Raw genomic sequence first — 22,373 nt, forward strand, 5'->3', positions numbered from 1 at the left:
AAATGGAAATCTTTATGCTTTTTTGGGGAAAATCATCCAGTAACTTGTCAGACTCTAACTGACTAAAAACCACCCCGTTCCTACACCTGCTTTTCGAACCGGAGCCCCGGCAAACCCGGAAAGGGATCACTGGGCCCCATCTTTGGTGGTACAATCTCTACGCTAAAGTACTAATTTGATGAAAGTTTGAAAAACAATAACCTGTTATGATTCCTATTAGTTTGCACTATCTTATCTGTGGCGTGTAAAGTTAATGGCACATTGATAAACGTAACTACTAAATTCTGGACACAACGAATAAAAATCTACGGACATAGAAAAACAAATTTTGCGACTGCACAGTGACAATACAATGCATTGACGAATGAAGTTTATTGAACTTCAAACCATGCAATAAAAAACTAAGTTATTCATAGAACAAACTACTGACGAACAGTGCTTAGATCCAAAAGTAACAAAAAATTGTCAAGAGACAAAATATTTGATCGGAGCCATTACTAAATTGCTTATTCAACTGAAAGAAAGCAAGATGACCTTTGTGAATATTCATGGTTTATTATTAATATGAACCAGTCGACCTTATTGATAAACTACGTAGGCTCAGTAATGATACATTCGGTAATGTTGTAATGTTGTGCACACGCTGACATTGCAATACGGGGTCAGTGTCGCGCAGAGGATAAGGGCAAAGGAAAACGATTTCAGAGAATCGTTTGTTTGTAGAACAACAACATGACGGAAACGTGTTTCGAATGAATGAGAATTGAGAGCCAAGGCAGCGAGAGAAAGGAAACGGCTGTTTGAATGCACGTCCACCAAAACTATTGGAGAACTATAATTTGCTTGATGCAATTAAAGCGATGAACACAGTATCCATCGTTTAATCATCAAAGAAGTAATTAATAAGAAAGAGAAACACAATTTTCTCAAGATCTCGCAGCTATTAAAAATAAATAAAAAGCAAACTTGAACTTGTTAGGCGCACTGGGTGTTCTAAAAATAATCGTTACATAGCATTTGGTTCGCATCGGCCAATAGCCGCCCCCTCACCACTTGCAGTAAACACACATTTTATACGCTAATGCACTATCCACGAACATTACTGATGGTTTTGCAACGCAAACAGACGCCGATTTATCTCTAGGTAATGTATGTAAACGGAGCGGCCGCGGCCGGCAGATTCAAACCAACGATGCTACAACTCGATTTCTTTCACCACTTTGACATTTGCAAATGAATATAGATCGACTATAAATGATTACATTTTACTTTGAATATTGATACTGATCCTACGTATAGTTGATATTTAGGTAATTTATCTTTAGTGTTAATTATGCATAGTGCGATGTTCTTCCATTTCAGAATACCCGCATAATATTATTGCAACTAATCAACATAGATTCATCACTAACCTTTTTGTAGAGTTTGATCCAGGTGAGGTCGCCTTTAGAGTCGGTGTACTGGAGACCGAAGAACCACACCTCTCTCAGGCCGATGGTCTTGACGACCTGGTCAAACAGCTGTTTGCCAGTCGTCGTCTGCTGGATCGCGAACTCCAGCTCCGCGTCCATCGTCGTCACACGGACGTTCATCTAGAAAAATAACAAAACGTTTAGAAAAATTGAAATCATTAATGAAACATTAGTCAAATGTATAGAATTTTACATTTATACAGACAATTGACTGGAAATGATTACTGACTACTCAATCTACTCATTAAATCTGTTTTAGCCGTGTATAAGTACAGAAATGATGTAGTCAATGTGATTAATGAAGTAATTAAAGTGACAGACGTTAAGAATAAAACGATATACGATGATTTACATCCAATAATTGCTATCTTGAATGTGCATTAATATTTAATATGCGCACGAATCCCACGTGTTAGGCATATTTATGCAACAAAGACGAATTAACTGTGCTTTGGCGAAAATCGTATCTCAGTGGAAGATTTCTAGGATGCTTACATATGTGTTATTAAATTTTATAGGACGGTGTTATTATGTCCAACATTCTCGATGAATACGTGCGCCCTTGCTCCGACGTAAAAGACCTTAAGTGTCGGATCGAATATGGCAAAGAAAACAGTATAATGGACTCAAATGGCATTGTAAACCACAGATGTGTGCCAAACGAGTCTGGTGTATCTAATAAAGCGTATAATGGAACAAATAGTCATATAGTAAATTTAGTCCCATATATATTATGAATATACAATAGGAGAGCACAAAGCACCTACATACCATTTCGACTTTGAATGCCTTGTAGCTTGAACTTAGATGTTTCATAAACAAATATATCATCTCGCACAGACAATACAATATTGATCAAACTTTGCTGTTTAAGTTGATTGACTCTTTAATAGATAAAATTATGTCACATTTTTTTGTAATGTTGTTTACCTTCAGATATTAATAACAACGAAACGACTCCACCAAATTAAATTAAGATACTAAGAATATCGCAATGATATGCTCAAGAACTGTACAACATTAGTGCAATAAATAATATGAAAACAAGAACATGAATGATCATCCAATTATTTTCGACCAACAAAACAAAAACTTAAAGTCTTAAAAGATACTAAAAATGAAAGTAAACAAAACAAAACAAAAATAAGACTACACGGCATGAAAAATAAAGATTCATTCATAAAAAGTGTAATGGATATAAATAGAGAATTAATAACAGGAATAGAAGAAATGTAAACGAATCCATCTAAAAATACACTACAGTTGGTGGTGCGCCAAGCGGATGCCATCTTCCGGGACGATTATGTCATGGCGTAACCTCAACACCACTATCTACGTCCTTTTACGATCTCTTAGCATGTCTCGATACTTCATTTTATAGAAATGATCAAAGGGGACGTTGTTTCTAAAGCTTTTTGTAAACTATACTAATGGTCTTGAGCAGACAAGTTCCTTTTTTGTTTCGACGACGTAATTTTCTAGCCTGTTTGGTAGTGCAGTTTTTAAAGAAGGTTCTAGATGAGGGACGAAAGCGTCAAGTAAGCAAATAGTGTACAATGCTATTAATATATAAAGATTTGGTAAGTTGTGCTAATTAGGTTCTAATTTGTAAATGTCTAGAAGATTAAGTTAGTAGTAGTACGAAAGTCGCCAAAGACGTGCAAGAATAGAAATAAAAACATAGTTTTGATTTAAGTATCTACATTAATCTTTCCATAGAGTCTAATCTAGACGATCCATAAAATATTTAAATTAAAAATATAGAAAATGATTGCACATAATTTTGCTAAATGCAAATAAGTAGTTCCTAATTATTTCGCCATTTATCAGAAATCTATGGCTTTTTCATTTCAAAGTGAACAAGGTTTTATTTCCTAGAAATTCTGCATTACTCTGAGACAACCAGTAAAGGAAGACAGGCAACACAATGGTTGTGTTTGTACTGGCTATAATGAAGCTTGTAGTGAAATAAGTACAGCTCTAGATTATAAATCATAATCATATGCTCAATTTTTTACAACTTTGTCTAATATTCCAGCATTGTCAGACAAACAAATGTAATGTATCCAGAAATAAAAATAATCATACAGCTAAAGCAGTTTGCAGTAGCCAATGTATCTACATCGGATCCTAGTAATGAAAACATGATTACACTAACAATGCTGGCGGCGGGCGGAGATATTATCTGCAAAGTGGTAACAATAGATGTACCATTCATTCATACTCTGCTCTACGTGTGCTAGTAACGGGAACAAACAAGATAACTCTATCGATAATTTTGTAATATCGATCCTATTGTATAATTAGTTCCGCGATGACACATCTAAAGAAAGGATTAATATTACTAACATCCATTTCATTTTTACCCAAAAATAAATGTAATAGATTATGTGTTGTTTTAAAGCCATTTAATTATAAGTACTGTGCTTACGAATAATGACTTAACCCAGATAATATATTGATTTGATAAGGAATAATTATATGATATCAACGAATTATCGACATTTAAGTACAAGATAACGTAAATAATTTCAGTGAAGGTCAAAGTTCAAAGAGCTAAAGACCGGAATATAATCGGAAAGCGCGGCTTGGAGTCGTGCCAGCACAGAACATAAACAGCAAATAAAAAGCAGTGAACCAGGATCTTTCTTGTTTACGTTCACATGAGTGAGGAAATCTTATTAGCACTAAGTTTACGCAGACAGTGCTAGTGCTATATTAATTTTCGTTAGTTTCTTACGTTAATCTACATAATAATGTTTACACCTGTAACACACTTATGATTTATGATACAGCCTAAAGTTATAAACATCGATAAGGATGATTCGCTAGTCGCATCCTTATTTCCTAAGCTATTATTATTCAACCTCGATGACTCTTCCCCTATAACTCATAGCCATAGCTTATCAACCGCCCGCATGGTTTATTATTCAAAATTGTACCAGCCTCTCCTAACCTCCAGTAATAAGGTTAAGGAAAGGACAATGATAGCATTTATAAAAATAACTCGCCTGTTCTCAATGTCGTTAATTTAAACTGAACTAGTTTCTACTGTAAAATGTATGTAAATGTGATCGGTGTAAAGTGGCGACTTTGCTCTACAAATGATGCATATTTTACACGCTTGAAGAAGATTTCTAGACAATTCGTCATCATTATGTCAACACTTGTTTTAATCTCTGTTCGTGTCTGTTCTGCAAATCCTGGCTAAAGCACAAAATATACGAAACGTGCGCAATGAGCTAGACATAAACTCAACACGTATTTCCGTCAGCAACAAAATTAAATAAATTCGTTTCTAACAACTACAGCTATTAACCTGGGAACTGATCAAAATTTGTATTACTTTTGTATAATATTATGATGTAACACACAGTTTTACGTAAAGAGAAAAAAAGTCAGAAGGTCATCTGTCAATTTGAAATATTTCCTCTGGCTCACAACAAGTTAGTAAACCTGTTATATTCATTATTACAAATATAATGGGGACACAAACACGAGTAAAGTTATACGTTCAAAGATGCGTAACTAAAAGCCAATGAGTGTACGACACGGCCATCAATGTCAAATGCTGTGGCCGCTACCAAATGTTGGGTATTACATGAAATGACTATGACGACATTGTTACTCGTCCACATAGCAACGGAAACAGCAGAGACTGGTCTCGATAGACGGCTCGAATTGCTTCCGATTAGTAAAACAAAACTATTAAATGATTTGCATTCAGCGGATGTATCAGCTGACATAAATTGAGTTCTACTTAATTTTTCAGACAACATCGAGGAATTAACACAGGTAAATTTTAGTTAAATTATAGCACACTCTCTAAGTAACGGAATTCAGACTTCCTTATTTGGAAAGTAAAAATTATGGGCATTCGGAGTCCAAGGACGGCACGATAATGAAGTAGCTAATATAGCAGCTGAGTCATCTAGGCGAGATTGAGAAACTAATGCGAGATAAGAGGGCGGTGTAGCGACTAGTGTTATCGCTTGTGTAAACGACGGATGTTTGTATAAGCTACGACCAATTTGCCCGCTTTGCACGTTAAATTTGCCTTCAAGAAAGTGAGCATGTAATATGTTACATCTCTTAATTATAATCCGGTAAACGTGTAAGATATATTAGTTTACATTTCAGTGAGAACTTGGGTGAAGAAGTTTCGCTGACGCGGCCAAAGTCCGCTGAGCAGAAACCTGTCTGTCGGTCTAACTCTCGCGTGATGGTTATTGGTAGAGTTGTAGTGACTATAAGACGAGCCATTAGTTAGCTTAATGCTCGACCATTACCTGATTAGAAAATCTTGAATAAAGCCAGACATACAGCGCTTGCTATGCATATTTGTTTAAATGACTTATTTGCGGCATAAAACTATGACTTGTTAGGAGGAAACTCATCGACAGACAACTGTTTGTAGGAATTGGTTAAGGATACACAAGTGATTTTATTATTACTCACGGATGCACCATATTTATATTAGGAGTGTGAGTCAGATCTATTGTGAGGTCAATATGACACAGAATAAAGGAAAACATTTTATTAGAGGAATTTAACAAGCAGTGGTTAACGTCAACTTTAATTCTAAAATGTTATGGGTATCTGTATTTATGTTTCCATGTTGCTAACGTGCCACTAATACTAGTTGAATGAATCGATACTTTAAAGGCCATGTTGTGTAGTAATCACGTATTAGCTGTAAATCCAGTCGCATGTCAAGGAAATCTCACCCTTGTTCCGGCACACGATGAAATTCTATGAAAAATATTTTTGAATTTATGATTACAAGAATTACAATAATGAGAGATAAGGAGTAGAGCTAAGCTTTATCCAAGAATTTCGGCAATTTTGTTTGTTACAAAACAATCGATTGATTAATAAATTAGCTTATCTTCTACATTCATGAAAGCTATTTCAATTCCTAAAATTCCGCGGTATGATTATCGCTGACGATTATCCTCAACAGCCATTTGCGTTAAAAATAATTATGTCACAACGTACTCTATCGTACTGATATGATTATAAGCGGGTAATTTTCAAGTTAGATGACGATATGGACGTTTTGGAACCAAGTATGTTTCGAACTTAAGGTGAAGCTTCCGACAAGACAAGAGAAGATATGATATGTGGATGTTCACATTTTATAACCAGATACATAAATAACGATGATTTTACTCCCCTACTACATCGTGGTCTTACAAGCTGGGGAGAGACGTGACCTCATCTAAATACACAACTTACGTAGTACAGATAGTTGTATGATCAATGTGAAACGCGTATGGCAACCGTATGTGCCGCGGTTTCTATAAATAGCAATCCATGCGAAGGATATAATATTGCTTGGCTTAGAAGATGCTTATAATTTTATACCTACGTTGCAAGCTCCAAAGGTCGCATTGTCCTGTCTAGACATTAGCATATCTAATTTTATTATTTGTCCATTAGTCGTCAGATTCGAGATGGTTTTGTGGTGCACTATAAGGCACTATTATTACACGTCTATAGAACTTGTACCGTACCAATGAATAAAACTTTGTCGGGGTAAGTTATACCTGTTACACTAGTTAAAGACTAGCTGAATTTAATAACCTATCTCAATCCAAATCTGTGGGTTAATATCGATTTTCAACAGTAACTCCATACAACTAATGTCCATATCTGTAGATTTTGGATTAATTTCAGCCGATAAAAGTTATTATTTTATTGAAAGAACGACCACACAAGTTGATTTAAAATTATATTAAGTTGTTAAAAACCTTCAACACATTTTAGTGTTTACGTCTCCCACGTAAAACAAAAAACACATTTAAGTATTCGTTGTTGCTAGCGTGAAAATCTATTTATTATATTTATTTTAAACTCACGGAATAACAATAACATTTTTACAAAGGCCCATTCTATTGTTTCATGGAAAAAATATTTATGAATCAAAAATATAGTAAAGTGTCGTCCTTGTTAGGTCTTAGCTGAGTAGGAAGTAGCACGAGGAGACCAAGGTGAACCGATGATAATTACGAAGATACATTAAATATACTGCTTGCAAGTACATTTGACGACATAATTATTAACTTTGAACCAGGGGCGGGAGGTCACCGCTTACGGTAAAAAATTGTAAGAACTGGTATTAATAGCAGATAATTATAAATATGAGAAAAACGACATAGAATATACAAATTAATTTTGATTTCCATGGTAAATCAAGGTTTAGAAGATAAGAAAACCTTCAACACACGGGTAAGAACTGAATGAACATATATAAGAACATAGGAGCATACTGATGTCGACATAGATATTGGTCATATTACATACAAAATATCCCATCCCTTCCGAACAGACAGGAAGGGACCGACCGGGATAGAGGGTGGTGTAACAGGTGCACAGACAGATGCATGTAACACGTGGCTCAATGCAGATAACGACGAGACACCTTGCCTCAAAATTATTATTGTTCTTTTAAAAATCATCAGTATATCTAAAGCAATTAGAAGAGATTGTAATATTATGACCAAAAAAAAAAGAAAAGATCATAATAATTTGTGCCATCCTATGGGTCAAAATTACTCTTTCAATAAGCAACAAGTGAAACCGTTCTATGATCACACTTGACTCAATTAAAATGCTACAGCTCTGCGAATCTCACAAAGTTTCGTCAAAAGCGAGACACCAAAATCCGAGGTGATAGAAAAAGAAATTCCACTGTGCTTTAGAAATCGCACAAGTGTGTGAGTAAGTGAAACGAAGTGAAACGGGCACTACATGGTCATGGAGCATATCGACGGTCAAATTAAATTCAAATATAGGCTGTTAGTGAGACCCTCATTCATGGCCTTATGGGTTTGTGACTGCTGAGAAGATATCGTCGCTCTGATCTGACCTCACCAGGGTAACGAAGTCATCAGATACTCTTATTTATAGCGACAAACTTGGAAAATTATTCATTGGTTGTTAATTGGAAACTTTGTCAAGATATCTGGGAAAAGCAATAAGATTTAAGACAGAATTTCTGATTGTATCAGCATGTTCTGAGGTGATTATAAGGAGAATCTTGACAGTAATGTGACTGATTAATGGTAAGATCGGACCAAATAACCTAGCTGAACATAAATAGTAATTGTGAATGAGTGAAGTCGTCAAGTCACGTGCATCCGTTGCGATAACGTGATGCTGCAGGTACTTGTATGCAGGTACCTATCAATTATATTGCATTTACGTTGCATGTTTTCGTCTCTATCTATTGTACAGTCGTTAGTAAAAACATCATCTGCTGACCCGTCCAAGACATTACTGTTCGTCTTTTTTTGATTGTCGATTAATGATTATTGTGTTATTGAAAGTCAATGCAATGCTAACTTTGATATTTTATGAATTCCGCCCAAAATATCTTTCCTGAAATGTGTAGCTTAAATTGTTTCCCTTTTACACCAGGATATGCAGTTAATTAACATTCCTCGTCTTAATTAGAATACCAAATTTTTTAAATAAATTTATTAAGTTTTATGGGCAAACGTGACTAAGTTTTCACAGCGAGTTGGAACGAAAATTGACTATAATATGTTATTTAAGTGTTCAAGGCTTCATGTAACACGGTAAATAATATATGACAATTAAACAAGTTAAGGGCTTAGCGTAGTGAACACTTTGGTCGTGGACTACGATTTCATCATTACATGTTATTTCGAATTAAACATCATCAAACTGGAATTATTCAGAATTGTGGTTATACAATTTAATTTAATTCCGAAAATGAGTTAAGCAAAAACTGTTTTAATAAGTCTACAACGATAAAACAAGTGATTAAATATTTTTTATAAACCCTAAGATCTGGCCAGACGAGGAAAACCTTGAACATCTTAGTAAATTAGTAGTAGTACGTGTTTAAGTGGTGCTGATGGGGCAAGTTTATAATCAACTAGTGCTGCACGCCCTTACACTGGACACTTTAATGATAAGTGAGCACGTGCTCATACTTAGTTTCATTTTCTAGTAATTATGCTATTTTTTCACTAATTTTAACAATCTGTTGGCTAGTAGGTAACCAAAACGTATACCATTACTAGCGATAAGATAAAATTCATTACTACTCATTGTGTTAATTTCGATAAAGTAATCGAGAATTCACACGTTTATATTGTACTACATTCGTATCGGTGATAAAAACATTGAAATTCTTTATAAGTTTACCCAGTCATAAAAGAGTTGTTTCGATTAAAACATTCGAGCAAAATGTTAGGATTTTTTTCATCGCCAACTTAGATTCAAGACAAAAGATCCCAACGAAAGCGAGAGCACCAGACCCTTGGCGAAACAGGAAAGTGATTCTGTCTCGCTCCGATACGCAGGTTGGACAGGGATAGGGAATAAAAAGACGGTTACGACCGTTTGCATGATGCAAAATAAATAATAAAGCCATGACCGACTCCATCTTGGAGTTTGCGGGTTTACGTTGCGATGACATCACCGTAACTTATGATTTCAGTCAACATGATTCTCGGCGATCTGTACACTAATGTAATTTATTCTTTTGACGAAACATTCGGCTTAGATGGCCCCGGCACCTGTTGCTATGCTGACTTCACACTTTTTGTGGTCGTGATAAGTTATGACGCATACACACTTTTTACTTGCCGTATCTGCTTAATTATGCAAAATAGGTGGATTAGACCTCTTCAGCAGGATCTAACTTAGAATAACAGAAAGGACTCGTGCTGAAGTTTTAGAACTAGTCACAAAGGAACATTAGGGATTAGAAGAGCATTATATTATGTAACAACTTAGAACTACAAAATATTCTGCGGTTTTTGCAAAATGTCCTTCAGGCGTCTTCCGATGACGAGGTTAAGTCCTTTGGTTATGTAACTGACCTGTTTGCCTCCGGCAACCATTTTGGCTGATTTTTGGGTCACACGCACTGGGTAATGTCACAGGCACAAACACAAGGTTGTTTATATTATCCTGTGGTGAAGCACGTGAGCCGCGTCTGCCGGACGCGGCGGTAGAGTTTGAACTGAACGGTCGCGGTCGCCGCGGGGATGCGCGCGCGCCCCGAGCTCAAGGCCGGCGCACGCGCGCTCACCTCACACACCTTGCTCATACCGCCTACAGTTTCGCTACTTTTTTGTTAGCATCTAAATTGAATAGTGATCCAATCGATGAGTCTACAGACGACATTACCACAATAATTGCACGGCTCAAGTAAGAACTATGGTAAACCCAATTAGACAGTAATCACATACAGCAAATTACTTATTAGAAGGCGAGTAGTTATTGCATGTGTGCAAACTGTATAAGAATGATAAAATTTGTAAAACCTGTGATATGATTATCTTTGCTAATTGTATACACGTGTGTCAGTATTCAGTATACATAGATACATTTCGTTACGAATTAATTGCTTAAGTCAGCCTAAGTTTATCGGCGCGGCAAGGCTCAATTGGCTGGTATCGTCCCAGTTTTTGTCAATTTACAGTAATTTTCTTAATTAAAGTAATAGAGCCTGTAAGTAGCAGTACTGTAAACAGAATGTTTAGTAAGTACATACATTACTCTAAGATGTGTTGCGTGTGATATGTACAGTGTATGAGGGGATTTGTTTAATTAGCCCGGCCTTTGAATTTTCGTTTAAGGAAGGTGGAACAGAAATTAGAGAAAATTAGCACCTGGTTACTGCCGGAAACCATTTACTGAATGAAATGAAAAACTTTTATGTGATCAGAGTTCTTTCCATCTCAATATAGGGTGGTTATTCACAATTCAAACCATTTGTACAGTATTAGTATGTATTAGGGAATGAGGTTTCTAAAAAAAAAAATATATTTTCGATAAAATTCCGAGAACCATAGTATTAATTCCCCACAGGACTTCAGAACTAGGCAGCTAGGAGATATTTTTCCTGAAGTTGAAAATAGGGAAACGTCAGATTCGATAACCAAAAAGTAATTATTTCCCTGTTTGATAACTGAATGATAAGTGTTCGGAAAGCGATACCAAGTTAATTAGGTAGATTAGGTAAATGGGTTAAACAATAGTTCTGCACAATTGTCTTGTGTTTACGAGGACTGTTTCGCGTAAGATCTTTTGATTCGGCCTCTCTCTCTTTAGGTCTTGTGTTAGCAGATCATCACTTCTAGTATGTTTCAGTTAAGTTAACTGACGCATTTTATATGGAAGATACGTGAAATAATCTGCCAGTTAGACTAACTGAAACTAGAGATACAGCTTTACTACTTTCAGTTTCAGCAGACTCATACTTTTGTTTAATCGTTATCGTCAAGAGTAACGTTTTTTATCGTTTTGATTTCTCTTATATGTAATTAAATACTTCGATCAAATATTCGTTTAATTCAGAGGTCGACTATTTATGTTTATATATTGATATCGACTTATTATATTGAACTTCACAGGAACATAAACAAAACCGAATAAGAGATATGCTGAGTTCATCGACCTCTTGCAGCAAAATGATAACACAGTCTCTAATTAAACGTTTTTCTGTCTAACGAACTCGTCGACAAATCAACCTTAGCTCGGAGCTAACTTGACATCAGCTTTGAGCCCATTAACCCTTGATGAACACGGATCTGCCGGAACACAGATAGAAGCACGACACATGTTTATTTTCTAATATTACTTGCAGACGAATAGTTTGACCTTTGCGGGAATTTGATAATGACTTTGTTGAATGAAATAGGTTAAATAAAAGTTATTTTTTAACCGATGCAAATAATTTTATATTTGAATGTGATAAATAGGTATGATATAAATATCAAAGTTTACATGATAGCGATTTTTGAGTGCATCGTGTACACAACACATTTCATAATCGACGGAAATGGATAACGAGTGAGTAAGCTTATCTAGAGTTGTTACTTGTTCGCGTCTAGTGTGTTCCACCGACAGTTTAACTGCAAATATATTGAATGATAAGTGCAACGGAGGGGCCATGCCTTGTGAGGTCCCACGTCTTATCTTGGCAGAGAGACTCTTCGCGGTCCTATATTTTTATAGATTCGTTTTTCGGTTTGTAATGGCGAGAGAGAAACCTTATTTGAAGAGACATGATGTAGTGACGTAGATATATTAATATGATCTCTTAAGAGATTGAATGAAAGGAAAGAGGGACTTCAAAAGGAGATAAGGCATGATCTCTTAGGAAACATCCAGAATAAAGGTTAGGATCACAGCTGGCGAGTACTCTGCAAGATTTAATAAATTGCCAATTCCGAACCAGTTGTGAAAAGCGTAGAAGAAAGAGAAGAGGAATGCGATGCGGTCGTGTGTTCGTAGTATTTAGCTAGCAGGTATATAAACAAGGTGCGACGCTCGGACGTGTGCCGGTATGTCGCGGGCCGCGGGCCGGCCGCTGTCCACTAACCAGATAACGCGCGCCCCACTTTCCCGCTTCCTTCCTATGACACACTTGAGCTAGGCTTCTCCGCAACTTACATTATATCACTTGTTATTACTTATTAGATTTACAACTCACTCACATTACCTACACTCATTATACAAACAGGATATTTTGTTTATCCATTAGTTTAAAACCTCTCAATATCATGCACAAAATTGTTCACCATTTCCCCCCTAAAAAAGAGTCAATAAACCCGTTTTCGATAAAGAATGTCTTGCCAATTTCCTTCGAATTATGGAGTAAAATTGAATGAACTAGACAAATTATTTTATAGCTAAAAACAGGTTTATCTTTTTTATGTATAATGTATATTGTACAAGTAGGGTCAATAACATGAGTTATGTAAAAATATTCTAATAAAATGGCAAAATCTTTGAGCTTCATACTGGCTCCCACACACCATAAACAAAAACCAAGAGAGCAAACTAGAGTATGCAATCATGCTAATGGCATTTACCAATTATGTTCACATAGCTGGGCTACAATACATTTAATAGAGCTACACGCCATACTGTATACTCTATAGTAAGTAGTGACGATGAATGGAGTGGCGACCTTCCAACTTACATTACTTTGAACTTGCGTCCATTCTGTCAATGGAGACCAATTTGTGGAGCATGCAAGCTTTTATTTCAAATAAAAAACAAAACAAGCAATCTAATGCTATAAAAAAAAAAAACTAAACCAAAATCAACTAAATGCAAAAAACTAAAAATCAAAACAACAAAATAAAAAACTCAGCTACAGGTTAAAAAATAAATCAGGGAAAACCAAACGCAAACATTCGGACTAACCAAGGCATTATCATTTGCGCCTAAATCAAGCGCGTTGCTAATATAACCCAGTATCTGGAAAGACAAATGTATAAAGAAACAGGTTTAATATTTGTTAGGTGATTAACAATATGCTCATGAATAATTCTTGCTAGAAAACCGATAAGCTTCACATCTACATAAAACAAAATAGGTATAGAAGTTGTATTTTTAATCCATCTTTACTAGTCTATAAACTGTTATCTAATTTGAAAACTCCAAATATATTGTATTGTGTTTTTATTTTGAGCATACAAAATTGCATCCATGAGGCTGGAGAGGAAGAGATAATGCTCAGTATCAAACAGCTCAGGATGTGATAAACAGTCAATGTCAGCATGGAGGACTCACTAAATATTCAGTAAATTGTGAATGTTTATCATCCAATTTGTTACTCACTTTCAAACCAACACTTTAATTGAGTCACAGTTAATTTCCATTTATATTTAGTAACACCACATTATGTGTAATAATATACTGCCTACGTGATTGATAACAATATTAATTCATGTTTTTTCAAAAAGGAAAATTTATTTAATAAAATATGTAACTAACTATTATTAAAATACCTGTTATTCATTCATTCTGTTTAACATAATATACCTAATACTAATTTGTTTTGTTAGTTACTTTGAAAAAATAATAACTGTTTAATTTGACATAATACCTCTACATTATGTAAAAAAATATTATTAATCCTATTGGCAAGTAAATAAATGATCAATAAGAAACATGCCTTGTGTTATAGACAATATTCAGTGTTAGTTTCAAGTACCACAGCAATGCTTTTACAGTCAAATGCAGCTACCAAATTATCAAACTACTCATATTCTTTCAAAAGAGTAAAATTAATGAATGACTATAATATTGAGCAGCCATTCAATAAAAATATAACATTGCTAGCAAAATGGCAAATAAACTAGAATGAATATATCACAGTGAAACATATACTTCTAATGTAGAGTGGCACTTAATTGTTGTGCTATCTTAAATATTTCAAGGTGCATCACAGTTAGTGACAACATTTAAAAGAACATCTTCAAGTCAAGTGTTGTTTAAGTACTTAGGTAATTGAGTTCTTGTTAGATTTTTAGTAGTAACATTCAATGAGTCATGTACTATTTAGACACAGTTTCAAACCTATACAAAAATTTGTCTCTACTTAGTTACAATACTATACTTCATTCAGATTCTTTTAATTATACTTGTCTTATACCACAATGATAATGAGAATTGATTAGACAATTACCTAATTGATAATTAGTTATAATTTCTACAAAACATTAACACACAGAATACAGTTAGCAAAATTAGTCAATGTTCCTTCTGTAGAGAGGTATTCTTCCTTTTCAAATACAAGTAGACCATAAAATGTGATTGAATTGAATCACTTGAGAATAAATAAAGTGCATTTTTATTTATGTAATAACTTTCTATTGTTGTATGTCTCTTGCATAGAGGTATGTTTGGAATGTACTTGAAACTAAATGATATTTATCAAATGATAGTCACTATAGCTGCTCAATGTAAATGTCTTTACATAATTATAATCTACCTGTTTCTTATTGGACAAAATTTAGGTTTCAGCAATACTGTGTACTTGTGTTATCACAACTAACAAGATAACCCATAATGTAATTCCTCAATATTACGAAATACTCTTATCTTTCTTGCCGCAAAGGCACTTTTACTTTCCAAAAGACACATACATTATCATAAATATTTATGCTGTCACCTCAATATAATCAAGACACACATTTAGTTAGCTATCATTACTATTTTTAGTCAATTGTTTGCACTGATCTTACTTGTTGAACAGTACAACACTGTTATCAATGTAGAAAGTTAATTTGGTATAAAAATGTCTCTCCTAAGCCTGTGCAGCGTCATACATGTGTCGTCTGATTACATTGCAATGGTGAAATCAGTAAACTCACGTATCCACGACAGAGACTAACTCTGCATTTAAAAAAACTACTAACAAACTACTCGTTATCAACAATTGAACGTAAACAAGAGTACTCACCGATTTCGGCATCTTGGCGGTTTGTGATCACAATCTGCAACGAGACAGAATACATGTAACGATACGATAATTTTGCTCACGTAAATTTCCACCGCGGCTGACGGGTCCTCTGCCGCGTGACATTACACATGAAATTGTGACTGAACGCCTATTTGTACACACGCATAACGTTCATTAAGTGCTCTATTCAGTGCTATTCTATACATTTTCACACAAAATAATCTTGCTTGAACGATGACAATAAAATTGTAGTCACCGGGCAGTCGGCTGAACTTAGAAAAACGTTAAATAAAAATTCAAAGTGTATAGGCCGAATTTCAAAGTGGCGTCTTAGGTATTTATAATTAATATGTTTAGACTCTTACTTACCCGGTAATAAGAAGAATATCACCTAATAATCCACATAAGTAGAACAACACACATAAAGAATGCACACACCCTTGAGTCACAAAAATATCGCGATGTGACAACTGCCTGCGTGACGTGGTAGCCGATGTTGTTATCACAAAACTATCACATTCTGCTTTAATTTTATTACAGAATGTCAACAGTATATGATTAGATTATACTTAGTCAATAAGGAAAAGAAAATAAAACTGACAAGAATTAAAACATTAAAATGAAAGTTTATTGATATTTACAACAGTTAAGTTTAAATAATATTTCTCAATAAATCTACCAAAAACTTATTGATTTTGTAATCTAGCAACATTTTACTAACGAAATCAATTACACGTAGTATTTTTATGGTAATCATATAAATGTTTTTAGCCCAAAACTGCATTATATTACATAAAATTGTCTCAAATAAGATACAAATATTGTGGTTTTTTTATACTTTAACTTTTTTTTAAGATTTGACGATTTATGTTATTATGACTTTATTTATTACATTCAAATACTTATAGGTTTTTGCGTAAATTGAAACATATATAATTTCGTTTAGGAATTCAAGCTCAAAAATTCACTGGATTCTCATTACAAAAATAATTTCACATATGAAAATACTATTGGTTAGTAATAATTTGTCAAATTTGATTTATTTAATTTCCAATCATAGCTATTTAAATGCTTTGTAAACCATTTTGCCCTATAAATATTTCGTCAATTAGTACCTATTTCAAAACGAACGATCGGTTGTCATTATTGAAAATTAATGTCATTTTGTTATCGTAAAGAATGACAATGAATGAATTCAAAGCCAACTGGAAAAGTGAATTTGTCTATTAACGTAAATAAAACAACAATTTTGAAATAATACTACAAAATTAAATACAAGTGACTAAAATGTGCAAGTGATATAAGTTATAACTCCATGTAATTTTATATGTTTATAATCTAAGAGTCGGTAACCTCAACGAAATGGCATCAACGCCCTTTCGTAGATTGCTTCATTGGGGACCTTTGTCGGTGTTTGGTAAGTTTATATTACTTTTAGGAGTCATAATTACTTTCAAGAGTCTTTATATTGTCATCAGCAATAAGTTATCTTCAGCTAATAGCCAGGAACTGATGAAAACACGAGCATACGTATGAAAGTTATTTATAACTTTCGTTTACTTTGCGGTAAACAATGACTAAATACATGCGGGTTAAATGACGGTCCGTCATTGACCCCAGTGGTATACTCACGCAATTATAACTTAACATTAATTTCAGGTATAATAAAACTAATAACATGGGCGATGGTCCATCTGCTGGGCATGTGGTGGCCTCCACACTCCTCATTGGCAGCAGCTCTACATGCCGCACTGTTCCTGAGTCTGGCGGGCTCCACTTTATACTTCTTCCTTCAGTCTTTACTTGAAGGTCCAGGATTTGTTCCACTGGGTTGGAAACCGGTGGGTGGAATTATGAATTACTATGTTTAATGAATATTTTTTTGTATTATGTAGCTCTGTATTACATAACTCTGCAAAATTAATACAATCATTTTTTTTTAATTTGACTTATTAGTAATAGAAAAAGTCTAAAATTTTAGACTTCTCCTAATTTAACCAGAGCAATACCTACTGATTAAATTAATTTTTATATTGAATAAGCTTATAATTAAGTTGGAAATTTTAAATATATTCACAATATTAAAAATGATTATTTGTCATATTTTTTTTATATAATCAAACTGTTAAGTGTAATCTTGATTTATTATTGGTAACAATTAAGTTTTGATTGAGGAAACAACTTTATTATCCTTGTGTACTAAATTTGTCTACAATAAAGTAGTATTTTTCTAAATGCCTGTTGTTTATTTACAGGAGAATGAAGAGGACACACATAATCTACAGTTCTGCACAGTCTGTAATGGATTCAAAGCACCAAGGTCACATCACTGTAGGAAATGTAATTATACCAACAATTATTTTAATTTATGCCAACAATTTATGGTAATAGTTATTATGGTAGGCCTTGGCGTTGTCAATATAATATTGATAATAATATATGATGGATGATGGTATTTACTTAATTTAATAGTTGGTGTATAGTGTCATCTATTTTGTTGCCATACAGGTTAGCAAGCAACTTCAAATCTGGTTAGAGCTAGGCCCCATTTGTTCATTGTGCTATGTTACAACATCACAGCATCATTCTCCATATATTTTTTATGACATGCACCATTACACCATTACGTTGTTGCGATGCAACACATCATAATGGACTAATTGAATCTCACTCTTCTTTTATACAGCCAATAATTAAAATCCACATAGGAATACTCGTATTCCTATGTGGATTGATAAGATTATAGGAATACGAGTATTCCTATGTGGCCTAATTAGTTAGAACTAGACATAGACATCTAACCAACTCTTATTATTTATTTAAACAGGTTTTTGTTTCTGATTAGATATAAAGGATATGTTTTGCTATGGTAGACATTAGTATCAGTTTATTATCATTTGTTTTTTATTGAATAGACCCTGTAAGCCTTTTTCAAACATGGAAGCCTTTTTATATCAACTATCTGTTTCTATTAGTCTCGTATTACTAAAACTCGCCACTATTTAATTAATTATTAATTCCAGGTGGGTACTGTGTAAAGAAGATGGACCACCACTGTCCATGGATCAACTGCTGTGTGGGCCACAACAACCACGGATACTTCACACTGTTCCTCATATCTGCTGTGCTTGGCTGCTTCCATGCTTCTGTTGTAAGTTAATTATTTAAAGAATATATAGTTTTTCTTTAGGTAAAAAAAGTATGACAGAAATGCATGCATTAGTGTTAGCTATTTTGTGTTATGGTGAGTGAGAGTTGATAAGAATATACATGATAACATTATTATTTACATAATGTGGAAGAATGAAAGTTAAACAATAAAACAACAGATCACTACGAAAATAAGCATTCAGCTCATGGATTGTTGAAACACCAGAGAAGTTGAGAAATGAAAAATGATGAAATGAAAATGAAAAATGATTTATTCAATAATACTGTTGGTTTAACAATTTTGAGGTTGACCTCTCCTTTTAAGTGTAAAAACACCTGTGCCAGGGGAGGCCGCTCTCCCTTAACTTGTTTACATTTATGTTTATGTCTATGTTTAATTACATATCTTCTTAATAATGTGTTGTGACAAACACTATTGTGTTGCGAGTTTTTTAAAGAAACTTTGATTTTTATACAAGTCTCCTTATATTTGCAGGTGCTAACAATCTGCATGTACCACGCAATAAACCGCGTGTGGTACATGCACAACGGTACAGGCCGCGAGCCCATGATATACCTGACGCTCACGACGTTACTGCTCACCCTGCTCGCTATAGGCATGGCTGTGGGCGTCGTCTTAGCTGTAGGAGTACTTTTGTACTTACAAGTAAGTCCATTTTAAGTGCTTAGGCAAAAGTGTACTTTAAATGCTAATTCATAGGGATTGTTTCTCTACATGAACACAATTCTCAACTTTTAAACCCATTTTAAAAATTATTTCTAATCCGATTACAAAACATTTGTACCTTTAAAGTAATTTGCATCTAGTTTGGTATAGTTACAGTTGAAAATGCAATGACAGCTACAATGCAAAATTTTCTTTCAATCAGAAATGTACTTTACTTCACACACATAAAGTTCTATATTCCAAAACATATCATTTTATCCACAGCTTCGCGGTATATTCCGCAATCAGACGACAATAGAAGACTGGATAGTTGAGAAGGCGCAGGGTAGACGGGAGGAGCAAGGTCTGCCGGAGTTTGTGTTCCCCTACAACTTGGGGTGGAAGAACAATGTCCAGCTCGTACTCTATGGGTCCAAGTGGGACGGTATTAAGTGGCCGTTGAGGGAAGGATGTGGGGAGTACGATCTTACGGTGAGTTGTTATATCTTGCTTCTCCAAACCTTATCTTCGGATCTCACTCTCACTCTTGTTTAAGTATGATTTCATTCAGTTTATTTAAGTCCGCTGCTGGACATAAACTTTGGTGTGTTACAATATCCATACCAGTTAGTACTTAGCTAACATTGGTAACTAACTTAGGTTATTGATCTGCCGACCTGGCGGAATGTCAATATATATTTAGTCAATGTTCTAATTTTTCCAAGGTTCATGAGGAAATGGTCTTCCCGATTTTTCTGTAACTATAGTTAACACAGATATTTTTTATTTAATAAATTAAGTTACTTCCTATACTTAACTTCTACTGTACTTTAGTCTAATACCTATATTTATTTTCCCGTTTCCAGCGGGAACAGCAAGCTCAGAAGCAAGACAAGCGCGTCCGTTCCCGCATGTACACGGCGGTGGCTATGTACTCAGGGCGCTGGCTGCCCGTCCTGTCCCGGCCGCGCGCCGCGCTGGCCGCGCCCTGCACCGACGAGCCGCGCCTGCCGCTGCAGCCCGGGGACATCGTCAGAGCTACACGGCAGAGGAAGTTAGTTCAAGCTTTTTTACTGTGATTGATACTAGCCTTGGCCCACTAATGCTGGAAAAATCGTTCACATTTTTGCGCTGGGACCACTGTAACTTAAGGAGCTATATCCACAGCTCCAACTGGATCTTACTTTGCCTTACTCCGCCTCGTATGTCTGTGGTGGTCTGATGGCTCATAACCCGATACGCATTATATTCGGGGGCTTAGTGCTCGCCCACACTCCCAATTTGTATAACAATTATCTAACTGTCACAAGAAGATCGACTACAGAGCCACATGACCATTTAACAGTGCATAAACAAGTGCAAAAATTGGCTTTAAAAAGTAATTAATAAAATAACTAAGATCTACGTGCTTTAAGCACATGTGATATTCTCTATAGTCTAATCTTATCATTTTCTTCCAGGCACTGGTTATTCGGCGAGAAGTTAGTGGGAGAGGGCGAGACGCGCGGCCCCCGCGGCTGGTTCCCCCGCGACGTGGCCACGCCCAGCGACTACCTCCACAAACCCAAACCCGACTAGCTGGGACACTACGTCTGGACAGACAGACTGGTATGACTTTTATATAGACTAGGATTAGTTAATGAATGGAGTAAATGCGAAATGTAGACTTATAACTTTAAGATAAACTTTAATGTCTATCGGTACATAACATATGCATTATTATTAAATATGTACATGAATATTTATGTAGAAAGCCAGTTCATAAAGTGACACGCACAATTATAAAAAATCTAAATTCATAAGTCACCGTGCGTCGTCGAACTCGAATCGATCTTAGCACTCCATTTATTGACTCCTCTGTAAATAAATTATGAATCATGTAAAACATGAATTGTATTGTAAGTCAGTCATTTTAACGTTTATCTAGTAATATGGTTGTTATACATATTATACAGGTTGCAAGTATTATAGGCAGGCCTAAAGTAATTGTCACTATTTGACACTCTGATATGAAATTGTGTAGAACTTTAACTGATGATTATTACATAAACTTCTTTTGACTACATTATACTTGTTCCTGTTTCCTATACCATTTGTAATGTTTCTTTGACGACAAGCAACGATCTCAAAACGTTGAATTTATTAGTTTTACTATTTACTCAAGTGTATAAGAATATTTCGCTATCTGTCTAAATGTGTTGAGATGTTGTATAATTTATTTTTCTATTTAATTAGAAGAAAGGTCACAAATTAGTAAATGGCGCCGACAACATTAATTTACATTAATAAATTACAATAGAGTGCACAAATACAGGATTTTATTGAATCCATAATAAACCTCCAAACCTCCTATATTTTTTCTCTGACTTCGTCAAATAAGCAAAATTGTTATTTGGATATATCTATAGAAGCTATTGATTACTGTGAGTTAAGATTATGTTTTCTCAAGTCAATGTACTATCGACAAAATTAACAGATATCCAGTGTGTAAGGCAACTGATTGTTACTGTATGAGTCATCGTAAAAAGTAGTGGTATAAAGTGTGCATCCAGTGTATTCCTTGATTGTACTTTACAAGTTTGGGCACCATGGTGTGTTGTATACTCTGTGCACGGTTGAATGCATGTAGTAATAAGGATTTTTATAAGAATTTACGAGTCATAGAGTTTATACCAAGTAATTGTTATAAGAACTTTTAAATGTTAAGCTCTTATACGGTTGTTTGTTATTTTATAATTTTATAATAATATAATATTATTGTGACTAAATAGTTGTGATGTAAAAATAATCGGTTTTATATCAATAAAACTGTACATAAATATTTGGGTGTTTCTCTTTAAAT

The 22,373-nt window shown here is 34.7% G+C and overlaps 2 protein-coding genes across 4 annotated transcripts in view; one reads left to right on the plus strand and one right to left on the minus strand.

Moving 5' to 3' along the window:
• LOC118268601 (moesin/ezrin/radixin homolog 1) overlaps window positions 1-16,218 on the minus strand; it is a 31,548-nt gene extending 15,330 nt beyond the window's left edge. The window contains exons 1-4 of one of the 3 annotated variants that reach the window (XM_050706632.1): window positions 16,084-16,217; window positions 15,715-15,748; window positions 13,671-13,724; window positions 1,413-1,592 (exon numbers count right to left, since the gene is read on the minus strand). In XM_050706632.1, the coding sequence (XP_050562589.1) occupies window positions 1,413-1,592; window positions 13,671-13,724; window positions 15,715-15,726 (246 nt within the window). In that variant the 5' untranslated portion in view covers window positions 15,727-15,748; window positions 16,084-16,217. Of the gene's footprint in view, window positions 1-1,412; window positions 1,593-10,330; window positions 10,556-13,670; window positions 13,725-15,714; window positions 15,749-16,083 lie in introns of those variants that run through there. The other 2 variants (XM_050706634.1, XM_050706633.1) reach the window with 2 other exon arrangements.
• A 654-nt stretch (window positions 16,219-16,872) lies between these two features.
• On the plus strand, window positions 16,873-22,352 carry LOC118268477 (palmitoyltransferase ZDHHC6). Its single transcript, XM_035582994.2, has 8 exons — window positions 16,873-17,131; window positions 17,374-17,555; window positions 17,970-18,054; window positions 18,738-18,865; window positions 19,361-19,531; window positions 19,817-20,023; window positions 20,398-20,585; window positions 20,992-22,352. The coding sequence occupies exons 1-8, from the start codon at window positions 17,077-17,079 to the stop codon at window positions 21,107-21,109; spliced, it is 1,134 nt and encodes a 377-aa protein (XP_035438887.2). The 5' UTR covers window positions 16,873-17,076; the 3' UTR covers window positions 21,110-22,352.
• Window positions 22,353-22,373: the final 21 nt, after the last annotated feature.

The sequence above is a fragment of the Spodoptera frugiperda genome, chromosome 29 (genome assembly GCF_023101765.2).
Source record: "Spodoptera frugiperda isolate SF20-4 chromosome 29, AGI-APGP_CSIRO_Sfru_2.0, whole genome shotgun sequence".
Taxonomy (NCBI): domain Eukaryota; kingdom Metazoa; phylum Arthropoda; class Insecta; order Lepidoptera; family Noctuidae; genus Spodoptera; species Spodoptera frugiperda.